This window comes from Pleurodeles waltl, chromosome 12, assembly GCF_031143425.1.
Source record: "Pleurodeles waltl isolate 20211129_DDA chromosome 12, aPleWal1.hap1.20221129, whole genome shotgun sequence".
Taxonomy (NCBI): Eukaryota; Metazoa; Chordata; class Amphibia; order Caudata; family Salamandridae; genus Pleurodeles; species Pleurodeles waltl.
In genome coordinates, this window is record NC_090451.1 from 553,857,766 (window position 1) to 553,883,521 (window position 25,756).

Sequence of the window (25,756 nt, forward strand, 5' to 3'; positions counted from 1 at the left end):
AAGGTTTGCGCCGAATGTGCGTCAAAACTTTTGACGCACATTTGGCGCAAACAGAGTATAAATATGCCCCCTGGTATTTAGTGTGTGGATCCCTTCTTGGGGATCGCTTTCCTGTGGCAATCCCCAAGCAGGGATCCATCCACCAGGCAGAGATATCATTGGAAAGTGGAGGTTCTCCCCTCCCTGAGTTGTTCTCCGGCGGCATGGGACCATCCATTGTAGTACTGCGATGACCGCACTTTGCATTTTCTTTGTCCCTATGTTCTAGGACCCCCCCGGGTGCTGCCTGGTCTTCCAAGGGTTCTCTGAAGTGCTGAGAGTCCCCTCTGTCTCCTCAGTCTGAGTTGAGACCCCCAGGACCCTCCTGGGTCCAGGCAGCTCCTCTTTGATGCAAACCGCTTACTTGCTTGAACCAAGGCTTGTTGGTGGAATCCAGCAACGCAAACAGCCTGCATCCAACAACTCGACTTGGGACATCCCTTGCCCCAAGCAGGAACCCGCAGCCATCTTCTTTGGTGCACTCCTGTACTTTTCTTCTGACCGGAGAATCCACGTTTGCACCTTCTTCTAGGTTGGCAGGGACTACTGTCCTTCCTAGACTCTTCTTTGACTTCTGGACTTGGTCTTCTCTCTCCACAGGTCTTCAGGGAGGATTTGTGATTCGCATTCCACTTTCTTAGTATATGGTTTGTGTTGCCCCTAGGTCTATTGCATTCTATTACATTTTCCACTGTTTGCACTATTCTATGACTTTTTACTTACCTGATTTTGGTCTCTAGTGTATATATTGTGTATAATACTTGATTCCAGAAGGAGATTTGCCTCTAAGATATTTTTGGCCTTGTGTCGTAAAATAAAGTACCTTTATTTTTGGTAACACTGAGTATTGTCTTTTATTATGTATAAGTACTGTGTATCTATAGTTATATTGCAGGAGCTTTGCATGGCTGCTAGTTCAACCTAAGCTTCTCTGCAACAGCTGTCTCTAGACAGCCTAAGCTGCTAGAACACTGCCTACATTTCACTAATAAAGGATAACTGGACCTGGTATAGGGTGTAAGTACCTTAGGTACCCACTACAAACCAGGCCAGCCTCCTACAATATACCATATACTAAAATAGTGGAATACGAAAGTCGGTTTCCCTCCTAGGCAAGTGTAGTGTGTAGAGCGGCACTGGGAGTGTAAGAAAACACCAAAGGTAAGTAAAAGACCCCACCCCAGAGCCCAGGAAACAGGAATAAATCACATTACGTTTCCTTAAACACACAAGAAGTAGTGATAGAAGATTATGCAAGGGCCAGAAGAGACTGCAAGACACCTACAATGGATTCCTGGACCTGAAGAACTGTGGAAGAAGGGGACCAAGTTCAAGAAGCACTGAAGAGTCCAGGGAGAACAGGATCCCCTGCTGACTTGGATAAGGTCCAAAGGAAAAACCACCGGTGAGAAGACATAGTCAGTAATGCACCAAAGAAGACTGATGCAGGTTCGTGGTTGGTGCAGAATATGTCCCACATCGGATGGATGAATGCAGTCTGGTTTGCGTCAACGGATTCCACCAACAAGCCTTGGCACACGCAAAGCTCGCAGTTAGTGGAAAACGGCACTGCCCGGGAACAGGAGGGGCCTTGTGGCCTCTACGCAGGTGGGGGAGACAGAGGGGGCTCCCAGCAACTCAGAGAACCCTCCGAAGACCAGGCAGGGTGCACAGGAGTCCCACATCACGTGGACAAAGAAGGTGCAAATGGAGGCCCACGCAGCACAACACAAAGAGATCCCACGCCGCCCGAGAAACACTCAGGAAGCTGTGTGTCGCAGGATGGAGTGCTGGGGGCCTAAGCTGTGCTGTGCACAAAGAACTTCTCAGAAGGTCACGCACAAGCCTTGGCAACTGCAAGTTACGCGGTGCATGGGTGTACTGTCTTGCGTGGGGAGACAAGCTCTCACCTCCACCAAATTTGGATAGCTGGACCTTGGGACTGTCCAGGTCACTTTAGTCCACCGCCCGTGTTGCTGGATCCATGCTTGTCGTCTGGAGAGGGGACCCAAGCCACCGGTCGTCGCTGCAGAGAGGTGCCTGCTGAAGCAGGGCAGTGTCTCCGTCACTCCATTTGGGATTCCTTTGGTTCTTCTGGTGCAGGCTGAAGACAGGCAGTTCTTAGAGGATGCACAACCTGGAAACTGTTGCATTTGCTGGCAGGAGCTGAAGCTACAATGTTGCAGAAGTTGTCTTTGCTTCTTTGTTGCAGTTTTGTACAGTTCCTGGAGGGTTCAGCCGCGTTTCTGTCTATAGAAGATGAAGTAAAGGATGCAGAGGATTCCTGCTGGAGTCTTGCAATCCGAATCTGAAGAAACACCCAGAGGAGAGGCCCTAAATAGCCCTGAAAGGGGGATTGCTCACCTAACCAGGTAAGCACCTATCAGGGGAGGTCTCTGACGTCACCTGCTGTCACTGGCCACTCAGATGCTCCCAGAGTGCCCCACCACCTTGGAATCCAAGATGGCTAACACTAGGACACTCTGGAGGAGCTCTGGGCACCACCCCTGGGGTGGTGATGGACAGGGGAGTGGTCACTCCCCTTTCCTTTGTCCAGTTTAGTGCCAGAGCAGGGACTGGGGGTCCCTGAACTGGTGTAGACTGGAAATGTGTAAGGAGGGCACCGTTTGTGCCCTTCAAAGCATTTCCAGAGGCTCTGGGAGTCTACCCCTCCTGGTAACACCTATTTCCAGTGGGAGAGGGTGTAACACACTTCTCCTAAAGGAAATGCCTTGTTCTGCCTTCCTGGGTTTGAGCTGCTCAATCCCCATGAGGGCAGAAACCTGTCTGTGAGGTGGCAGCAGCTGGGGCTGCAGTGGAAACCTCAGAGAGCTGGTTTGGCAGTACTGGGGATCCATAGGATTGCCCCCCCCCCCCACCAAATACCAGATTTGGATTGGGGGAGAATTCCATGATCTTAGACACCTCACATGGCCATATTTGGAGTTACCATTGTGAAGCTACATATATGTATTGACATGTATTTAGTGCATGCTTATAATGGTTTCCTTGCACTCACAAAGTCGGGGAATTGGCCCTGGACGACATGGGGGCACCTTTGCTAGTGCAAGGGTGCCCTCACACACAGTAACTTTGCACCTAGCCTTCAGTAAATTAAGGTTAGACATATAGGTGACTTATAAGTTACTTAGTACAGTGTAAAATGGCTGTGAAATAATGTGTGCACTATTTCACTCAGGCTGCAGTGGCAGTCCTGATGAAAGGTTTGTATGAGCTCCTTGTGGGTGGCAAAAGAAATGCTGCAGCCCATAAGGATCTCCTGGGACCCCAATGCCCTGGGTACCTAGGTACCATATACTAGGGACTTATAAGGGGGTCCAGTGTACCAATTAGAATTGGAATATGGAGTCACTAAACTGTAGTGACAAATTTGGTGAGTAGAGAGAGCATAAGCACTGGAGGTCTGGTTAGCAGAACTTCAGTGACACAGTCAAGCATACTGACAACACATATACACCACAAACTATGAGCACTGGGGCGGCTAGCAGGATCCCAGTGAAACAGGCACAACACACTGACAAAAAGGGCAGAAATTGGGGTTAACATGCCGAGAAAGATGGTACTTTCCTGCATTTATGTTCACCCTAGGCCCATTGCAACCTATTATGATTTTCGCTATTTGCACTGTTGTCTGACTGTGTACTTACCTGTTTTTAGTTACTATTGTATATATTGTGTATATTACTTACCTCCTAAGGGAGGATAGTCTCTAAGGTATTTTTGACATTGTGTCACTAAAATAAAGTACCTTTATATTCGTAACACTGAGTATTGTCTTTCATGTGTGTGAGTACTGTGTGACTACAGTGCAATTGCAAGAGCTTTGCATGTCTCCTAGTTCAGCCTTGGCTGCTCTGCTACAGGCTACCTCAAGACAGCCTAGCTGCTAGACACTGACTAAATTTCACTAATAAGGGATAACTAGGCCTGGTATAGGGTGTAAGTACCTTTTGTACCGACTACAAACCAGGCCAGCCTCCTACACCTTGCATCTCTGCCCAAGTACAACCAGGTACACCGTCCAGCAGGGCGAACTCGAACCTGTACCTGGCCTGTGCTCCAACGGGGTCAGCCTGAACTTGTGATGTTGTCCTGACACAACCAGATAACCACAGTTGGCTCTTTGCGCATTTAGGCACTACTTTTACTTAAGACTTTACAATATCTCCAGTCTTACTGACTGGATTTTTGCCGCTCTGCTATCATTTTATTTTTGTAAATGTACTCCATTTTTCTAGATTGGTGTGGGATTTGTCTTGAGTTTTTCCACTTCATTACGGTTTGAGAGCTACATAAATATGTTACACATCGCCTTTAAGTTAAGCCTGGCTGATTTTGTGCCAAGTTACAAGAGGGTTAAGCACAGATACATTTAGGGCCATATTTATACTTTTTGACGCACAACTGCGCCAACGCAGTTGTGCGTCAAAAATGTTAACGCCGGCTAACGCCATTCCAAAACGCCATGCGGGCGCCTTATTTATTGAATGACGTTAGCCGGCAAAAAAAATGACTCACACCAGGCAGCGCCGGCGTAGGGGAAAATGGAGCTTGGGTGTAAAAAAATGGGGCAAGTCAGGTCTGAGGCAAAATTTTGGCCTCAACCCGATTTGCGCCATTTTTTTTTATGCCCAACCACCATTGAAATGACTCCTGTCTTAGCACAGACAGGAGTCATGCGCCCTTGCCCAATGGCCATGCCCAGGGGACTTATGTCCCCTGGGCATGGTCACTGGGCATAGTGGCATGTAGGGGGACACAAATCAGGCCCCCCTATGCCACAAAAAAAAAATATATATATATATATACTTACCTGAATTTACCTTAAGTTCCCTGGGATGGGTCCCTCCATCCTTGGGCGTCCTCCTGGGGTGGGCAAGGGTGGCAGGGGGTGTCCCTGGGGGCATGGGAGGGCACCTCTGGGCTCCTTCCGAGCCCACAGGTCCCTTAAAGCCTGCCCTGACCAGGCGTTAAAAAATGACGCAAAAGCAGCTAGACGTCATTTTTTAAGGCCCGCCCACTCCCGTGCGTCATTTTTGCACGGGAGTTTAAATAAGGCGCACATGCCTTAGAGTCATTTTTTAGAAGGGAACGCCTACCTTGCATATCATTAACGCAAGGTAGGTGTCCACGCAAAAAAATGACGCAAACTCCAAGATCTTTGGCGCTAGACGGGTCTAACGCCAAAGTATAAATATGGAGTTAGCTTTGCGTCGGATTTGCGTAAAAAAAAACGACGCAAATCCGGGGCAAACAGAGTATAAATATGCCCCTTAGTGACTTTTTGTGATTCAACCTGACAAGGATTGTGGTTTTTGCTTGGGAAGGGTTTCCATCCTCTCAACCAGTACCCCAATTTCTCACACTTTGTCAGCACTACACTGTCTTGGTGCTCAATATCTGCTGGAGACTAGACCATCAGACAAGCAGAGTTTACTCTCTGGGACAAGCGCTGGGTACACTTGCCGTCCTGGAGAAGTTGCTTTGGATGCATGGCCATCCTTTCTGGCCCTGTCATTTCTGTGCTATATCAGCAAGTAGTATCTCTTGCAACTGGTTCCACATGTAGGTTATTTCCTGGGAAGCTCAAGCATTACTTTTTTATTGGAATTTCCACCCCCTGTAGTCCTGCTCTGGATTCCTCCTGGATTCCTCAGCTAAAGGCCAGCCATATGTAGGTTATTTCCTGGAAGCTCAAGCATTACTTTTTTTATTGGAATCTCCACCCCTGTAGTCCTGCTCTGGCTTCCTCCTGGATTCCTCAGCTAAATGACATTCAAGACCCCTGGTTACTTGGCTGACGAGTGTATGGTTTCCTTGTCGTAGTAATTGTTAACTTTTCAGTAAGTGATTGTTCCACAGGCATGTCCTTGTAGGTTGGAGTAGATCACACAAGCTTGGCCAGTGGTATGCTTTGACACAATGGTCCTGGCCTAGTCCCACTTTTGCTGTGGAAAATGCTCTATTGGGTAAACCCATTATGGCAGTAAATGATCAGCTTCCTCTCCTGAAATGTCTAGTGACTTTTTCTGGATGCTGGGGCTGAGATGTGACCTCCCTCGACTGACTGTAGAGCAGGGTGTGTTCGGAGACCAGCAACAGCGCTGGGTCACACGATGCTGCAGGAGTGAGGGGCATCGGACTTCTTGGGTAAGTCATTGTGCCCACATAAATTCAAGGATCTCTGAACATTCACAGCCATGAACAGTGAGTGGCATGCCATGTTTCCTAGGATATTCTGTGCCCATCGCAGTTTCTGGAGTTCGTCCTCTGCCCCTTCTCTGGAATACCTGATGATTCTCTTACTTGTACTGCACATGGTCATGGTGTCACAAGGAAATCTCGGGCATTCCTAAGCACTCGGGTGTTTCCACAAGGCACCGTTACTACCAAGCCACCACCTTGCAGATTTCTGCCACCAACCAGCCAGCCACCTGCCACATCTTGATCTTCCTGATCAATTGCCGAAAGCAGGCATACAGTGGGTGGCAGTGTTTGGGTCGTGGAGTATGCGGGGCCTCCACCGACATCTAAATGATGGCCTTTCTAACACTTTCCACCATGGTGCTTGCACTCCACCCTCCCCTTACAGTTCCATCCATATTTCTTGTAGTCCGATGTGCTCTCCACAAGTAAGTTGTTATTTGTAAAGTGTGCGTTCATCGCCAAGTGCTTTTTGGTGTTAAGGACAATCAGATAAAAAGTGGGAAACATTCGACCTCTAAAAGACGGAAAAAAGCTGAAGGCATTAGAAAAATTTAAAGGTTTTTAAGGAATTTCTGAAAGCAGATTGAGAGTGAATGGTTCTTAGAAATAGTGGCAGATAATTTCATAGTCGAGGAGGGCCCAATATACGAAGAATGCCTTCCAAACAGCAATCTTTTCAGAAGTAAACCACTAAAAGTCATCATGAGAATTCTGTATTATAGCCAATGGAGACCAACCCAGGACTCCGATTCTGGCAACCTTTTCTCGTAATCCCAGATTCCCACTTTCCATTAAAGGAGGATAATATTTGGAAATGGAGAGTCCGCTACCCGTTGGGCTCAGTAGGATCCGTCACTGCACTCTTGCCTTTGCTGGCCACCTTCATAACCTTGTTGCTCCCTTTTAGTACTGGGACCTCTAAGGGTGTCAAGATCTCCTTTCATACACTTTGGCCCATATTTATACTTTTTTAGCACTGCATTTGCGTCGTTTTTTGACACAAAATCGGCGCAAACTTACAAAATGCAATTGTATTTTGTACGTTTGCGCTGCTTTTGTGGAAAAAAATGACGAAAATATGGTGCTAAAAATGTATAAATATGGGCCTTTGTGAGCTGATCCTTAACAAGTTTTATCCTTGTAAAGTGTGCAGGCTCCACAGCACCAGTTGCCTCCAAATCAGCCTCCTAGAGATCACTCAACAACGTCTTCACAGAATAAAATCAGGTGCTTATTACCCTCATCTATCTGTATTTTGTGTACTAAAAGGGCATGGCACGGGGCCCCAGGTCAGGCTCAACCTTACATTAGGCCACTGTTAGTGCCAAAGCACTGCTGTAGACCACTCCTGTTACCACAGTAACCTCCCCTCCGCTCTCTCCTGAGTCCAAGTCACTTTTATATTGGGGACTCACAGACATTTCTAGACACTTCGGGCCATATTTATACTCTGTTTGCGCCGGATTTGCGTCGTTTTTTTTTACGCAAATTCGACGCAAAACGAACTCCATATTTATACTCTGGCGTTAGACGCGTCTAGCGCCAAAGTTCATGGAGTTTGCATCATTTATTAGCGTGGACTCCTACTTTGCGTTAATGATATGCAGGGTAGGCGTTCCCTTCTAAAAAATGACTCCGAGGCATATGCGCCGTATTTACACTCCCGGGCAAAAATGATGCCCGGGAGTGGGCGGGTCAAAAAAAATGACGTCCAGCTGCTTTTGCGTCATTTTTTTAACGCCTGGTCAGGGCAGGCGTTAAGGGACCTGTGGGCTCGGAAGGAGCCCAGAGGTGCCCTACCATGCCCCCAGGGACACCCCCTGCCACCCTTGCCCACCCCAGGAGGACGCCCAAGGATGGAGGGACCCATCCCAGGGAACTTAAGGTAAGTTCAGGTAAGTTTTTTTTTTTTTTGTGGCATAGGGGGGCCTGATTTGTGCCCCCCTACATGCCACTATGCCCAATGATCATGCCCAGGGGACATAAGTCCCCTGGGCATGGCCATTGGGCAAGGGGGCATGACTCCTGTCTGTGCTAAGACAGGAGTCATTTCAATAGGGGTTGGTAGTTAAAAAAAATGGCGCAAATCGGGTTGAGGCGAAAATTTTGCCTCAGCCTGACTTGCTCCATTTTTTGACCCCCAAGCTCCATATTCCCCTACGCCGGCGCTGCCTGGTGTAAGTCATTTTTTTTTACGCACACCAGGCAGCTCCGCCGGCTAACGTCATTGAATAAATACAGCGCCCGCATGGCGCTTCAGAATGGCGTTAGATATTTTGACGCACAACTGCGTTGGCGCAGTTGTGCGTCGAAAAGTATAAATATGGCCCTTCAACTCTTCCCCTGCGGTCACTGCTACAGCTGGACCTACTTGCACTGCATCTGTCTCAGCAAGAACACGACGCCGTCCTACTAGTGTCCAGGCTGCAAGCCGTCATTTAGCCCACTACTAGATCCACCAGAAAAGTGTCAGCACTATTCTTTTGCTCCAATGCCCAACAATGAGCTCTCTCCATGCGCCCGAAGCAGACCTGAAGGATAGAGCCACTCCAGAGTTCTGCCTCCCTTCCCCATTCATACTTTTTAGATGTAGGTAGACTCTATACTGAGCAGAGATATTACTTGATGGGAGTTTCAGTTCGGAGAGTTTTGTTCCCTCCAGTCGTTGTTAACCCCTGCTTTCACAGCTTAAGCAGGGTTATTTTGAGACTTCTTGAGCCTGTTCTTGTAGAAAAGTACCATCTTGCCTGGCATGTTACCCCCATATTTCACTGTATATATGTTGTTTTAGTCTATGTGTCACTGGGACCCTGCCAGGCAGGGCCCCAGTGCTCATAAGTATGTCCCCCTTTATGTGTTCCCTGTGTGATGCCTAACTGTCTCACTGAGGCTCTGCTAGCCAGAACCTCAGTGTTTATGCTCTCTCTGCTTTCAAAATTTGTCACTAACAGGCTAGTGACTAAAATTACCAATTCACATTGGCATACTGGTACACCCATATAATTTCCTGGTATATGGTACTGAGGTATCCAGGGTATTGGGGTTCCAGGAGATCCCTATGAGCTGCAGCATTTCTTTTGCCACCCGTAGGGAGCTCTGACAATTCTTACACAGGCCTGCCACTGCAGCCTGCGTGAAATAACATCCACGTTATTTCACAGCCCTTTACCACTGCACATAAGTAACTCATAAGTCACCTATATGTCTAACCTTCACCTGGTGAAGGTTGGGTGCAAAGTTACTTAGTGTGTGGGCACCCTGGCACTAGCCAAGGTGCCCCCACATCGTTCAGGGCAAATTCCCCGGACTTTGTGAGTGCGGGGACACCATTACATGCGTGCACTATACATAGGTCATTACCTATGTATAGCGTCACAATGGTAACTCCGAACATGGCCATGTAACATGTCTAAGATCATGGAATTGTCACCCCAATACCATTCTGGTATTGGGGGGACAATTCCATGATCCCCCGGGTCTCTAGCACAAAACCCGGGTACTGCCAAACTGCCTTTCCGGGGTCTCCACTGCAGCTGCTGCTGCTGCCAACCCCTCAGACAGGTTTCTGCCCTCCTAGGGACCAGGCAGCCCTGGCCCAGGAAGGCAGAACAAAGGATTTCCTCTGAGAGAGGGTGTTACACCCTTTCCCTTTGGAAATAGGTGTGAAGGGCTGGGGAGGAGTAGCCTCCCCCAGCCTCTGGAAATGCTTTGATGGGCACAGATGCTGCCCATCTCTGCATAAGCCAGTCTACACCGGTTCAGGGATCCCCCAGCCCTGCTCTGGCGCGAAACTGGACAAAGGAAAGGGGAGTTACCACTCCCCTGACCAGTACCTCCCAGGGGAGGTGCCAAGAGCTCCTCCAGTGTGTCCCAGACCTCTGCCATCTTGGAAACAGAGGTGTTGGGGGCACACTGGACTGCTCTGAGTGGCCAGTGCCAGCAGGTGACGTCAGAGGCTCCTTCTGATAGGCTCTTACCTCTCTTAGTAGCCTAACCTAGTAGCCAAACCTCCTTTTCTGGCTATTTAGGGTCTCTGCTTTGGGGAATTCTTCAGATAACGAATGCAAGAGCTCACCAGAGTTCCTCTGCATCTCACTCTTCACCTTCTACCAAGGATTGACCGCTGACTGCTCCAGGACGCCTGCAAAACCGCAACAAAGTAGCCAGACGACTACCAGCAACATTGTAGTGCCTAATCCTGCCGGCTTTCTCGACTGTATCCTGGTGGTGCATGCTATGGGGGTAGCCTGCCTTCACCCTGCACCAGAAGCTTAGAAGAAATCTCCTGTGGGTCGACGGAATCTTCCCCCTGCTAACGCAGGCACCAAAAGACTGCATCACAGGTCCTCTGGGTCCCCTCTCATCCCAACGAGCGTGGTCCCTAGAACACAGCAACTCTGTCCAAGTGACTCCCACAGTCCAGTGACTCTTCAGTCCAAGTTTGGTGGAGGTAAGTCCTTGCCTCCCCACGCTAGACTGCAAAGCTGTGTACCGCGTGATTTGCAGCTGCTCCAGCTCCTTTGGTCTCTTCCAGGATTTCCTTTGTGCACAGCCAAGCCTGGGTCCCCAGCACTCCGTCCTGCAGTGCACAACCTTCTGAGTTGTCCTCCGCCGTCGTGGGACTCCCTTTTGTAACTTCGCGTGGACTCCAGTTCACTCCTCTTCCAAGTGTCTGTTTGGGTACTTCTGCGGGTGCTGCCTGCTTCTGTGAGGGCTCTCTGAGTTGCTGAGCGCCCCCTCTGTCTCCTCCTCCAGAAGGCGACATCCTGGTCCTTCCTGGTCCTCAGCAGCACCCAAAAACCTCTACAGTGACCCTTGAAGCTAGCAAGGCTTGTTTGCGGTGTTTCTGCATGGGAACACCTCTGCAAGCTTCATCGCGACGTGGGACATAAGTCTTCCAAAGGAGAAGTCCCTAGTCCTCTTCTTTCTTGCAGAACTCCAAGCTTCTTCCAACCGGTGGCAGCTTCCTTGCACCTTCAGCTGGGGTTTCCTGGGCTCCTGCCCCCCTGGACACTGTCACGACTATTGGACTTGGTCTCCTTGTCTTACAGGTACTCAGGTCCGGAAATCCGTTGTCAGTGCACTGCTGGTGTTTGTTGTTCCTGCAGAATCCCCCTATCACGACTTCTGTGCTCTCTGGGGGTAGTTGGTGTACTTTACTCATACTTTTCAGGGTCTTGGGGTGGGGTATTTTTCTAACCCTCACTGTTTTCTTACAGTCCCAGTGACACTCTACAAGCTCACATAGGTCTGGGGTCCATTTGTGGTTCGTATGCCACTTTTGGAGTATATGGTTTGTGTTGCCCCTATACCTATGTGCTCCTATTGCAACCTATTGTAATTCTACACTGTTTGCATTACTTTTCTTGCTCTTACTTACCTGATTTGGGTTCGTGTACATATAACTTGTGTATATATCTTATCTTCTTACTGAGGATACTCACTGAGATACTTTTGGCATATTGTCATAAAAATAAAGTACCTTTATTTTTAGTAACTCTGTGTATTGTGTTTTCTTATGATATTGTGCATGATATAAGTGGCATAGTAGGAGCTTTACATGTCTCCTATTTTAGCCTAAGCTGCTTTGCCATAGCTACCTTCTATCAGCCTAAGCTGCTAGAAACACCTCTTCTACACTAATAAGGGATAACTAGACCTGGCACAAGGTGTAAGTACCTCTGGTACCCACTACAAGCCAGGCCAGCCTCCTACAGTTCTGCCTGCAGCTCTGCAGACAAATAGTTATAAAAAAAAGAAAAAGAAAGGGAAAATCATATGGATGTGAAGCCAGTCACAGTCAAATAGTCCCACAATGTAATTGAGAAAGAAATAGTGTGCAGGGGTGTAGCTTCAGTTAGTTCAGCAGGTGTAGTGGCACTGGGGCCAAGAGGCCTGAGGGGCCGACTGAACCCTGTTTATTGCTTTAGTCTATCAAATAACAGCCGGGCAATACTTTCTTCCTTGAACTAGGGCACACAATACACCGGCTACTGAGAGTGTCAGAGAGGGTTGGAAGGAAGAGTGGAACAAAGAATATGAAAAGAAGAAAGAAAATGTGACAAAAAGCATGAAAAGATGAATGCCGGGGTGAAAGAAGTAATGGATGAAATGTAAAACATTGAATGGATGGGTGGAAGAAACAATGGCTGGGAAGATGAAAGGTTGGATTAATGTGTGGATAGATGGAGGTTTGGATGAATCGGTGAACTGATAAAAGGAGAGTAAATTAATGTATGGGTGAAAAAGAAGGGACGTATGTATTGGAAAAGGATGGATGAATGACTGTAATTGTACGTGGACAGATAGATGAAAGGGTGGGTAGACAGAATAAAGGAAGGACGGAAGCATGAAGAGGTGGATATATGAAAGGCATAAAAGATGGAGAGGTAGATGAATAGAAGTCCGATGAAGGGACCTTATTTAGATTGGGAAGAGCTTTCTCGCTTCGCTCACGCGATGGCATTCTTGGTATGGATCAAAGGTGGGGTTATATTTATTTTCTGGCAAATCCCTTGCCTCCAGTGACAAAGTTAAATACACGAGTTTAGATAATTCTTCAGCAATTAAGTGGCACTAATAATTGCATATAACATACTGCGTACCCTAACTGAATCCCTCCAGACATACCTTAACGTGGTTGCGTTTCCCAGTGCAACCACATGAAATGACTGCTTGCAGTTTCTTAAAAGACTATAACAGCCACATTGAAACCTGATCCGCTTCTACACTTTTGTAGGGTAACACTATCAGAGGTCATCTACTAGTCACTTAATAAGGTTTATCAGAGTCTAAGCTTTATTTCCTAAGATATTACAAATTCTTAACTGGTTTTATAGTGTGAAACTAACACTTGGTGACAAATCAACAGGGGACTCTCCATCGTAGTTGTCGACCCTTACATCATCCAACACACTTCTTTGTTACCCCTCCTAACATGAGGCAGGACGTTGTAGCATGCTTAAGCATTTATAAATGTTATTCAGGTAACTGGTAAGTAATCGGTCTTTGTAGAGTTTCTCTCTATTAAGTTGTGACATGTTGCACTAAAACAGGCCAAGGCTTAATGTGATACATAATTAAGTACAGATTGTAATTTTCACTTTGTGTATTAACGTGCAAGTTCTTTTTTTTAATCCCACAGAAACTGGTCAGGTGAAAAAACCATCTAACAAGAAGCTGAAGGAAGTCAGAAAGACATTTTTGAAGGATGATAAAGGAGAGTATTCAGATAACAGAGAAATCAGCACAACAATTAAAAAGTCACCAAGAGTGAAAAAAAGCCCAGTAAGATATGGGTCTGATGCATTCAGTCAGTATGAAAGAGATTTTATTGATTCTCCAGAGTCAGTGAAGACGCAATCAACACAGGAAACCGTAACAGACTTATGTAATGAATGTGGAATAAGCTTCAATGAGAGCTCAAGTCTTATTGAGCATAAAAAAAAACACTGTTCTGAAAAACTGCATGATGATTTTGAGGAGAGTATCATCCCTTCCTCTGAAATAATCACTCACCGTATAGTAGACAAAGATGGGAAAATGTATAGTTGTAATGAATGTGGGAAAAGTTTCAATCTGTCCTCAAACTTTTACAGACACCAACGAATTCACACAGGAGAGAGACCATTTGTTTGTGGAGTTTGCGGCAAAAGTTTCAAAGTATCATCGCATTTGAACTCACACATGCAAGTGCACACTGGAGAGAAACCATATTCATGTAATGAATGTGGAAAACGATTCGGTCATTCATCACATTTACTTTACCACAAACGAACACATACTGGGGAAAGACCATTTTCCTGTGGTGAATGTGGAAAGAGTTTTATCAGACCAGCCCTCCTCATAGCGCATAAGCGAATACACACTGGTGAGAAACCCTTTAAATGTAATGAATGTGGGAAAAGTTTTAGACGGTCTTCACACCGGCACACACACCAAGTTACGCATACAGGAGATAAAGTATATACATGTAATTATTGTGGGAGAAAATTCAATAGATCCTCCTCCTTGTGCACTCATCGGAGAATACATACAGGAGAGAAGCCTTATTCATGCACGCAGTGTGGAAAGTGTTTCAGGCATTCCTCACATTTAGTTTCTCACCAGCGTGTGCATTCAGGAGATAAACCATATAAATGTAGTGTCTGCGGGAAGGATTTTGCTCGATCATCAAGCTTAGTTATTCATATGCGCACACACACTGGAGAAAAACCTTACTCATGCAAGGAATGTGGGAAAACCTTTTGTCGATCATCTGATCTTTCAGAGCACCGGCGAGTGCACACGGGTGAAAAACCTTACACATGTAATGAATGTGGGAAGAGCTTTGGGCGCTTATCAACCTTAATTCCGCATCGACAGGTACACAGGGTCGAGAGAGCATTCCAATGCTCCCTGTGTGACAAGAGCTTTTGTCATTTGTCAAAACTAATCATCCACCAGCAAGTGCACACTGGGGAGAAACCATACACATGTGAATGTGGAAAGAGTTTTTGCCGAGAAATCAATTTGCAAATGCACAAGCGAACTCACACTGGAGAGAGGCCATTTGTTTGTAAAGACTGTGGAAAACGTTTCCTCAGGTCACCTGATCTTATCACGCACCAGAGAACACACACAGGTGAGAAGCCATTCTCGTGTTTTGAATGTGGGAAGTGTTTCACCAGGTCAACAACACTAACTGGACATCATCTACGGTTACATGGAAGAAAGATCATTAAAATGTAGTAATTTTGGGAAAACCTTGGACTGCTCACCCTAAAACACATTTAAGAATCCATTTAAGAGAAACCTGATACTTGTGTTGAATTGTTACTAAGTTACTCATCATCATCATCTTGTTAGTTATCATACAAAACCTACCCATCCTAAAGAAGTTGCAAAGCGAGCAATGGAGTGCAGACAAAAAGGTCCATGAATTAATGGAACACTAGATCGGGAAGCCCTATGTATATCAAAAAGTACTCCACACATAGAACATTCCAGATCTTCTTTGTAATGGAAGTCCATGACATTACATTACATATTTGCTTCTGAAGGACAATTAGAGATGGGCTCAACAGGACAGAGCTTAGCCAGTTTGAAGTACCAGTATGTATTATTCTGAACTCTGTTGAAAAAGCAATTTTGCAACTGACTAGACTACAAACGTGCTTGTTTATTACTGACACCTAGGCTTCAACATGAAGCGTTGCAAAAAAATATGTTGAGAACATTCCTGCATAGAGTACACTCAAGTGAAATCACATACCCAACTTGTCCAATTTCATGGACCAGTATCTCATTTTGAATTCCATGAAGGAAGCACATGCCCCAATTATTCTATTCCTTCTGCATTTTTAAGTTGTATAGAAATGTGTTCAGACAGGCACTGCTTGCATACATTTGTGCATGCAGAAATGTCTCCTGTGAATCATTTTATAGTTTAGGTTAAACTTCTCAAATGTTTTTACTTCATTACATTGAACACATGTGCCCAGTTATTCTTCAACGTTTTAAATTAAATCATGATTGGTCATGCAGAGTGTATAAGGGTAATCTTCAAATTTAAGGTACCACCTCTCATTCCCTATGTCACGTATCAACTGTACACCTCTTTCTGGGTTTCTCATCTCCAAGGTTCGACTATAAGCCTTCAGCTACATAACTTGGTAACTAGTGCACGTGGCTAGTCGTTGTTCAGACCTCATAAAGATGTCAACATTAGACATGCAGTTTAAGCAGTGATATTGTTTATTCCATCTGTGATCTCTCATGACAGATTTCAAAGGTGAGTTGTCCGCTTCACTAAGAATTGTTAAGTTGTTCTTGTCAACACAATACTGTGCGTGAATGAGAAGTCACATTGTGTAAGGTTTCAGAGCAAGCAAAGTGTCCAATGGCACAATGAGGTAATCAATCACTGGTGATGTCAAAATATACATATCTTGTACATTCCACCATGTGACTGAAAGGTAGAAACTTAAAATAATTTAAGTGCATAGCAGTATGTTAGCAACTAGGAAGTCCAGCATGAAAGATTATGTTTATTGAGGCAGTTCTTGGGATATCTTTACGAAGCCTGAAATCATAAAATCATTCTCAAAATACAGTATGCATGAGTGAGAGAATGGGCTACATGGGGCTTCTAAGCCACTCTGTTAGCAGAGCTCTAGTCGTCTGGCTCAGTGTCTGAATGGTAGGTCACTGGACACAGAAACACCTTACTGAAGTCAAAGGGCAAGTGCACCGTTGTTTTTAACAAAATACTGAAGAAAATACCTGCAAGCACACAGTCCTTCATTAATTTACTTCCTCTTCCACGTAGCCACTTTTGTACAATTAAACTCAGCAGGATTCAGAACAATGAAAAGAGACCACAAGACTCAACCACTAACAGATTTCTGAATTTGGTGTTTCCCTTCTTAACTGGATTTGTGCACTCTAGAGCCATTCGTTACAGAGGTCTCACTTTCACATTCCTAATTAAATCAACAGTAATAGGAAGAAAGAGGAGTACCAAATATGCTCCATTTGTGCTAAACAATGCCGAATATATTTATAGTGCAACATAGTTGTCCTTGTGCACATCATAGAGGGGATTTTCCATGCTTAAGACACAAAACTAGGATGGTAGGTGCCAAGATGGGCCAGCGCAAGCAATAAAAAGACATGTGTAGGGGCATAACATCACCACCATCGCTGTGACAAAATGTAAGAATTATTCTCGTAGAGGCCATCTGCATGTCTTAGATTTTTCTCTTGCGTTATTGTAATTTTATAACCTAACTACGGGTGTTTTATTAGTTTTTATTAATGTTAATGTACTTTGTGACTATCTTTTTCTTATACAGGACCAAAAATTTAGATTTTATTGAAATACTAAGTCAGAAAATATGTGCAATAAGGAGTGAAACGATGGCAGTTCTTAAGACAAAGGCAGTCAAAAATCCAGATGTTCGCTTACTAAGAAATTAAGGCCCATATTTATACTTTTTGACGCTAAACTGCGCTAACGCAGTTTAGCGTCAAAAAGTTTTGCGCCGTCTAACGCCATTCTGAAGCGCCATGCGGGCGCCGTATTTATGGAATGGCGTTAGACGGCGCAATCAGACCGGCGCTGCCTGGTTTGCGTGGGAAAAAACCACGTAGACCAGACAGCGCCGGCGTAGGGGGAAAATGGCGCATGGGCGTCTTAAAATGGGGCAAGTCAGGTTACGTCGAAAAAATCGTCTTAACCCGACTTGCGCCATTTTTTAACGACGCCCATCCCCCATCAACATGACTCCTATCATTGTAAAGATAGGAGTCATGCCCCCTTGCCCAATGGCCATGCCCAGGGGACTTCTGTCCCCTGGGCATGGTCATTGGGCATAGTGGCATGTAGGGGGGCACAAATCAGGCCCCCCTATGCCACAAAATATTATTTAAAAAAAAAAAAAAAAAAAAACTTACCTGAACTTACCTGAATGTCCCTGGGGTGGGTCCCTCCAGCCTTGGGTGTCCTCCTGGGGTGGGCAAGGGTGGCAGGGGGGGTCCCTGGGGGCAGGGGAGGGCACTCTGGGCTCATTTTGAGCCCACTTGTCCCTTAACGCCATGCCTGACCCAGGCGTTAAAAAGCGGCGCAAATGCGCCGTTTTTAGCCACGCCAACTCCCGGGCGTCTCTTTTGCCCGGGAGTATAAATACCACGTAAAGGCCTGGGAGTCATTTTTTAGACGGGAACGCCTCCCTTGCATATCATTAACGCAAGGAAGGGGTTCACGCTAAAAAATGACGCACATTCCGGGAACTTTGGCGCTATTCGCCTCTAACGCCATAGTATAAATATGGCGTTAGTTGGCGTTAGTTTTGCGTCGAAATTGCGTCAAAAAAAACGACGCAATTTCGGCGCAAACGGAGTATAAATATGGCCCTAAATACATTTTCACAAATCTGTAAATGCATATGTAGATATGCTAGAAGTCTTTGGAAGCCACTGCTCCTTTTACTTAATGGTTACTGAATGTGGTCCTATCAATTGTAGCACTTGTCAAGGTCCATTTAACCCATCTCTGGAAATAGCTGTCCAATGCGATGATAATATTTCCACACAGCATTAAGGCGTTTAGAATTTTAGTAATATTTAAGAAATGGCTATTTTGGCCTTGTGAGTGTTCCTCTATTTAACGGACATTTTGCATTAAACAACTAGAGAACACCAGCATTTCATTGTTTAGGGATTTTGATGGAAACACAGAATAAAAAGATCCACACTACACATGCCAACTTCTAACATAAGAAAGTTGTTGGAAAAATATTTGTTAAGAACAAAAAATTAGTCCCTCCAAGAGATATGAATTGTGACCCAACATTTTTTCTTTACTTAGATTTACGCAGATACGTGCTGCATAGCCTTTCTTGATGAGACCTGACTGCGTTTGAAAGTCTAACGAAAGAACCAAACGAGCTGACATTTTGTAATCCTTTAGGCTGGGTAGAATAGTTAGAAGAGGGACATGATGGTGGCAAATGCAGCAACTTTCAGACCTAGCAAAGGTTTCAGAAAAACTAAATATTCTGGATTAGGTTTCTAGGAAGTACTCACTGGTGATATATGCATTACCTGCCCTTTGCCCCTGTAATCATTGCAAAGAGGGAAATTCGTATCCTTGTGGCTTTAATCTTGCAGAAGTGCCACAAAAGCAATTGATTCCATATTTGATCCCCAGTTATAGAAGTAATGTCATCAGTGTTTAGGGCAAAGATTACAGTTGTCACTTAAAGAGGATAAAACTTTTTTGTTTGCTTGCCCAGCACCTTTATCATGTGATGTAAAGGTATCTCAGCTTACAAGATTTAGTGGCTTATTTTGACTTTGGTGGACGGGATACTCCAACAAAACATGAGGATATCCAGTCCACCGGATAATGAGTTCCGTAGGCTATAGTGCACTTGAAATAGAGAGGACAAGATCCGCTAGGAGCCACTTGTTCATCTCAACAGAGGTTAAAGTACTTCTCTTTGTAGCCCCTTTTTCCATATCTTTGATGCCACCCTTATCTTTTTTTATAGACTTTGATACCAACTGTGTGGGTTATTGACTGATAGTGCATATCATGCTGCCTAATTGTCGTGCAGCATACTTTCTGATAAATTTCTGCTTACACAACAAATAGTAAATATGACAGTATGGAAATATGAATGAACGCATGGCATTTAAAATATAACATTGCTTACATAATAAGGTGCAGCTGCTGAAATGGGATTTACATTGCAGCATGATTTTAATGAAAGTGTTCCCCAGATATAAATTCGCCGAAGCAATTTTTAGCAGAGATTTAACTGCATGATTAGGATTTTGTTGTTCCAGAGTGCATTAGAAGGAGGAAATATTTTATTCAGCCCCGTCCCAAACTAATTTAACACAGAAGAATATTACCCCATAATAATTCATAGGTGTTGTGTTTTGTTCTTAAAACCGCATTACATTTTGTGTACCTTGCTTTGCAATGTACTCAACATTCCAGTTTTAAAAACAAATGGAGAGTTACAACGTACCACAAATAGAATAAAATATTTCTAGTTCTAAGAGTGAACACACATCATTTAAAACAAGTTCTATTTCTTCAACATACAGGCAGTGCCATTAATTGGCTATGTGGAAATGACCCCATGTGTATTTTTATATCCGAATGTTTTCACATCTTACACGTTTCTCAGATGGTGCCTACTAGAAGGAAGATGTGAAATTCATCTCACCGCATTACCACTAACCACAAACAATAAAGAGACCGCGGAAATTAAGACACCTAAGATGCATGGTCATCTTAATGCTGAAAGAAGGAACACGATTTATTACTAAAGTAAAAACGTAAACAGGTTGACAGAACAAAATAGGCAAAAATCTTATCTAGTGCCCAAGTTGGGGTTGTGGGATTGCTTTTCAATGCTGTACGTGATCTTTGTGAGTGAGTTGCTAGCTGCAGTGTGCCTGTAAAGTGCGAGGTAAGCTTTCATTGTTTCTGCCATGTTGGGCAGTTTTCTTTACAATGTGTGTTAGTGCTGATAAGAGGAGGAGCATGGCATAAACAATTAGTGCCACTAGGCACACAAGTAAAGTACTTGCTGCCAAATAAAAGTGTTCTAATAAGAGTAGGTGATAAGTCATCCAGTCATTACAGATAGTGCAGCTCGACCACGAAGCTGCAGGGAGTTGGTCTTGTCTTGTAAAAGTTGAACGGCTTGCTTAATCCTTTCAGGAAGCAGCATTGGAAGGCGTTATCACACGAAAGGTCAATCCAAATTAAAATGCACGATTCAAGTGAGGAGAGCACCAAAAACGTTGGGGCATAAAGATCGTGTTGGTAAATTATTTAGGAATAAGGAATTTCCTATAAAATAGATTAAAACTGCAAGGGCTTATCAAATGTTAAAGATAAAAATGAATTACAAGTTTGTATGTGCCAGAATTAAACATCTAATCAAGCAAAATGAGAGGCAATAGGAGAAAAACTATTGAAAACGTAAAATGTGTATATTCCTGAATTACCCATTTCTTGCTAAGGATATGGAAAGCGTTATATAAATATTAGTACACTACACTGCAGTACTGTTCTGGTCTCTGAGTGATCCAAGTCAGTTCTTCTTTTTGGTCTTGTAATGTGTGCTTCAGTTCAGTTTTTGTAGCTATCACACGTTATTTACATCTTTTACTGTATGCTGCTCCAGCATTGTAATAATAATGTCAGTATTGACAACTAGTGGCACTGTCAGAGTAGGAGAGTGGCGGTCTACGAACGAAGCTTGAAAAAGGTAAGCCCCAACTACATTGCCCTTTAGTAGTTGTAGGTTATGTAGTAGCATCATGTCACCGAACTCATTGAAGAATTTAGTCTGGTGAAAGCCACAGGGGTGCTGCAGAGACCCTTCAGCAAATGCGGTTTTCCACACAGGGGCCTGGGGGACAACAGAATACACGAACTGTCTAGTGAGCCTAAGTGCGTTGTTTTTCCTAGGATAAAATCTGAGCTAGGGATAGCTGAGTGGAGGTGCTCCTTTAAGGGTCTAATCCTGGTATTGCCCGTTTCAAGTTTCATTTTGTACACTACAGCAATGCTTATGATTCCGTTCATGGGCTTTTCAAAGAAAGCGTTTGACTGATACATAGATACCAAAAAATAGCTTTGGATACTTTTATGCCTCAAAACAATAGTAATAACCAGTTTACAATATAAATGCTCCAGACTAATAGTCGCAACAAATTACATCTGCGTACTCAAACATGAAATGCTGTTACTACCAGGAGAAAGTTGGAACAAATGCTTTAGATAAAACAAGATGGGAAAAGACTAGTTGAATGAACGAGAACCACCTCCAGAAGTAAAGAAAGGGAGAAAGTGGTTGGTCAGTCCACATATCTGCGCTGTCAAGAGAATTGACTGGTCTTTAAGCAAACCTGGGGACAGAAATGAGGAAAGAGGCTACCTTGTCTCCAATAACGTGATTATGGGTTCAGGAAACATGGTCAAACTGTGAATAAAAGGTTCCTTGTTTGTGACAACAAGGACCATAGACACAATATTCATAATCTCGATAGTCAATTCAGGTAACGAAATAGTATAGTGTAGAGCAGGCTTGATTTTGTGTACAAAGTGGACGAGACCAACGCGTTGTTTCTTGCCTTTTAGGAATGGACATTGATGTAGGGTTATCCATTTGGGTACATAGATTAGCCACAGCTCTTCCATTTGTCAGAGAGAGAATGCATTGACTTGAAAAAACCCATGGTTAGAAAACCGATATTTCTGTGGCCTCTGTACTCGCAGTGTTTGCGGTGGAACACTTTCAAATGTTTACCAATGAGAGCGAATCTAAAAGTTTATGAAAAGTGCCAAAAGCCATCAGTAATGGGTATAGGGATGGACTAATGTTTCCTCTAAGGCCATAGCTTCAGAATTTCAGGCTTGTTATGCTGTATGAGTTCCTATAGTTAGTGTATTGAGGGCTCGTAATCCCCTTTTGTAAGTGTTTTTGACTTGGAAAATCGAGTGAGAACCATAGCTCTGCAAAAGGTGAAGGAAAGTTTACGTCTCCATCCAAAAGTGAAATTGCCAGCCACTACCCTTCCTCCCTTCAGTGTGAAAGGCAGTGAAACCAAGGGGCATATTTTCAACGAATTGGCCTAGGGCAGCACCACAAGTTTTCTTGTTACGCTGCCCAATGCCAATTTGAAAGGGCAGAAATGCACCGTATGCACAAACTGATGCCTAGTGCCAACTCAGGGTGCAAGGGTGTCTGTGTTGTCTGCATGATTGTTTTTGCGCAGGCAGGGACACCTTCCTACACAACGACAATCCAGAGAGGCGTTTTCCTCTTTTTATGTCTGCTGCAGAATGCAGCACACATAGAAAGCAGAAACAAGGAGGAGAAATAAAGATATTTCTCTTCGTTGCGCCTGCCCTGGGAGGCATACAGTTATGACACATTCCCAGGTTTATAAATTCTTGTAAACCTATAAATGCATCAAAACCCATTGGTGTAGCGCGGGAACACCCAACACAACGCCCATGGTATGCCTCCCTGTCACAGTGTAAGGCATCGCATCGACTTGCGCTGCATTGCCTTCCACTGTATCTACAAGCCCATGAAAAGCCACACTAAGTGGCTTTTCGTGGCCTCGTAGATATGGATCTGCACACTGCGTGCCGGAGCATCAGCAAAAGTGATGCATCGGCGGCGCACGGGGCTTGAAAACATGCCCCTAAGTGTACAGCCATGCAATTAAGGAAGCCCTGGACTATATATGCTTGGCCCTCATGGCCTCTCAACTTGAAGTGTCATGTGGTGATCTTCAATGAATGAACAGAATATGTTTTTGAGTATATTTTACTGTCCTGTTTTATATGTTCTCTTTGTAGCATGAGCAGAGGAGTTGATGTGTGCTAATATATGTGTTTACATCAGTCTGTTTAAAAAGCTGTGGAAAGACATGAATTGTCTAGCATCAAATATGTTATTGTTCAACATTTATTGTGAATTAGATGTAAAGTTAAAATTTTGTTTCTAGTTGTGGGATACCCTTGAAACGTTTTAAGTTTAACAGATTCATCCGATCAACACTTTTGTCAAGTTGACTACTCTGTTGCAGTCTGAGGGCACTGCGTGATCAATTACAGCGCTAACCTGTAAAGCAATTCTCATAAGTCTTTTTTGTCACTAGCATTTGTACAGCAGAATATGTAAATTTAAAGACAACACTATGTGCTGCACAGTCCAATTTCCCTAAACCCACATAAAAAGAAAGTATGATATTTATCAATGAAACTGTAAGAAATATTCAGATCTCTAGTACTTTGGGAAGAAGTGGGCGCAAGGAATATGAATTGGTCCTTGATCTAAATATTTTTACTTAGGTTTCAGTTTTGTCTTTGAGATATAGGATTGTTGTAGAGATATGATTTGATGATTAAGGCACCATCTTTTGTGAGTAAGGACCCCTTCTTCTCAGTATAAAAAACTTAGAACCATGCATGTAAGCACTTGTTAGTGTAGATTTTTTTTATTACATCAAATAATCGTTATATTATTTTTCAGATAATGCCAGTATTATATACATTTCGTACAGCTAGGGAATATACTTGTTAGTTCATATTAACGGTTGTCTACAAATAAATCCTGTTAAGTATTTTGTGATTTTTTTTTGTACTCTGCATTGAGCAGAACTTGAATATTAATAATACGCCTCTTTTCAGTGTTTGCCTTAATGTTTTTGTGAGGTCGTAAAATATGAAAAAACATATAAATGACATGCCGAGTTCTAATAATATCTGTTTAGATGAGACAATTTTGTTGGCTAGGAAAAATAGTTTTCACATCTGGTCTGCAAGTACGCCCATATGTTTCCTCCTAAGGGTGGAGTACATTTCAGACCTTTCTGAATTAATAAAGGAGTTCCCTGGGAAGCAGAGACGATAACAATCTGCTCTAACAGTGTTACAATGCAATATATAAAACTGTTGTATCGACACTAGCACTGGGTTTGGGGTACTAGGTAGGAAAGGATGAATGCTGAGCAAAAACGCTTATTAATGCCTGTAGAAAAATGACACTCCTTTATATATATAACTGTTAAAGCATTGGCAAAATAGCTCTGTACGCTAAGACTTGCCACTACACTGGTGTGCAGTGTTTAAGGTCATACATGTGAATATCTGCATGCCTGATCTTGAAATTGAAGAAAACAGAAAAATGTGTACATTACAACATGTTTAATTTACTCTGGTTTACTTAATTGATGACGTCTCTGGACTTACGTATTTATAATTTAAGACTATTGAAAGGATTGTTAAATTGCTTCAATCAAAAAAAGCTCTTTGGCCTGCTTACCTAGTTGTGCACTGTAAATCTTACTAGTTTCTAACATTTTGAAATTTGAAATGTATAACTTTTTTGACCATACTTATTGACCTCCACCACACAATCTGTTTTCTCATATGCACTTCTGGACTCAGTAGCAGCCATTATCAGTAACTAGTTCATCCACCTTGGCAGCCCACATTCTCAACACCATATCTGCCCTGATAAGGCTCATCTAAGTAATTGGAAAATGCCCTATAACACGAAGCAATCACCCTATCCTTCAACAGACTCACCCTTTATGGAAAAAGTGGCTCCAAAGGCAATTCAGAATAAGTTTTAAAAAAAAGTAGGCAAAAGGGCCCAATATACTCAGCACTTCAGAGTATACATTGCCAACAATTTTGTTTTCGGAATTTTGATTAAATTCACTAACACTGTCAGCACTTTAAAAAAGATTAAACACGATCAGAAACTGCAATACCTCCTTACCAAACCACTGCAGCAAGAAGCCCTCTCCCCCCTCATGTCGAAGCCTGTTGCCTCCCTTAACAGAGGACTAGAAATTGGCCAAATAATTACCAGTAACCGAAAATAATTCAAGCATTCTACCCATCAAGTTTTTGTATGTGTGCAATAGGTATTCCCAGACGTGGGTTCCTTGCTCATTGTACAACTGGGACCTAGCTACACCGTACTGATAAGGCCCAAAACCAGTCTGGGGTTGCTTGTGTTCTGGATTGGATGGGCCTATCCTCACAGTTCAGGTTGCACTGTTCCTACTAGAGCAGGGAGACGGCTGATTTACATATGGAAGGGTTTTTGTCTGAGATGGCATGGTGGGCAAAAAAAACAATGAATGGGATGTGGCTTGGGTGTCTGAGATTCATTTTCAAATTTCATCCACCACATTTATTGTATTCCTCAGTCCTCTCTGAACAAAGTAATATCTCTGGTGATGCCATACCAAATCAGGCTATCTTCAGCCCTCAACCCATACTGAGCTCACTAAAACTTCTGACACCAAAAGAGACCTCTTGTTAAGACTCCTGGGTTCTACTCTTGATCGTCCGCAGAGTGGCCTCATTTAAAATTATCATCTTGCTGAGGTTCCTATGTGTATATGAAATAAAGGAGGGATTTCACAAATATAGAAGAGTTTGATAATAAAT

The 25,756-nt window shown here is 43.9% G+C and overlaps 1 protein-coding gene across 6 annotated transcripts in view; it reads left to right on the forward strand.

Annotated features, from left to right (window-relative positions):
• LOC138268194 (zinc finger protein 271-like) overlaps positions 1-15,791 on the forward strand; it is an 82,590-nt gene extending 66,799 nt beyond the window's left edge. For all 6 annotated transcript variants that reach the window (XM_069217618.1, XM_069217619.1, XM_069217617.1 and 3 more), the window contains one exon: positions 13,412-15,791. In XM_069217618.1, the coding sequence (XP_069073719.1) occupies positions 13,412-14,997 (1,586 nt within the window). In that variant the 3' untranslated portion in view covers positions 14,998-15,791. The remainder of the gene's footprint in view (positions 1-13,411) is intronic.
• The last annotated feature ends 9,965 nt before the right edge of the window (positions 15,792-25,756 follow it).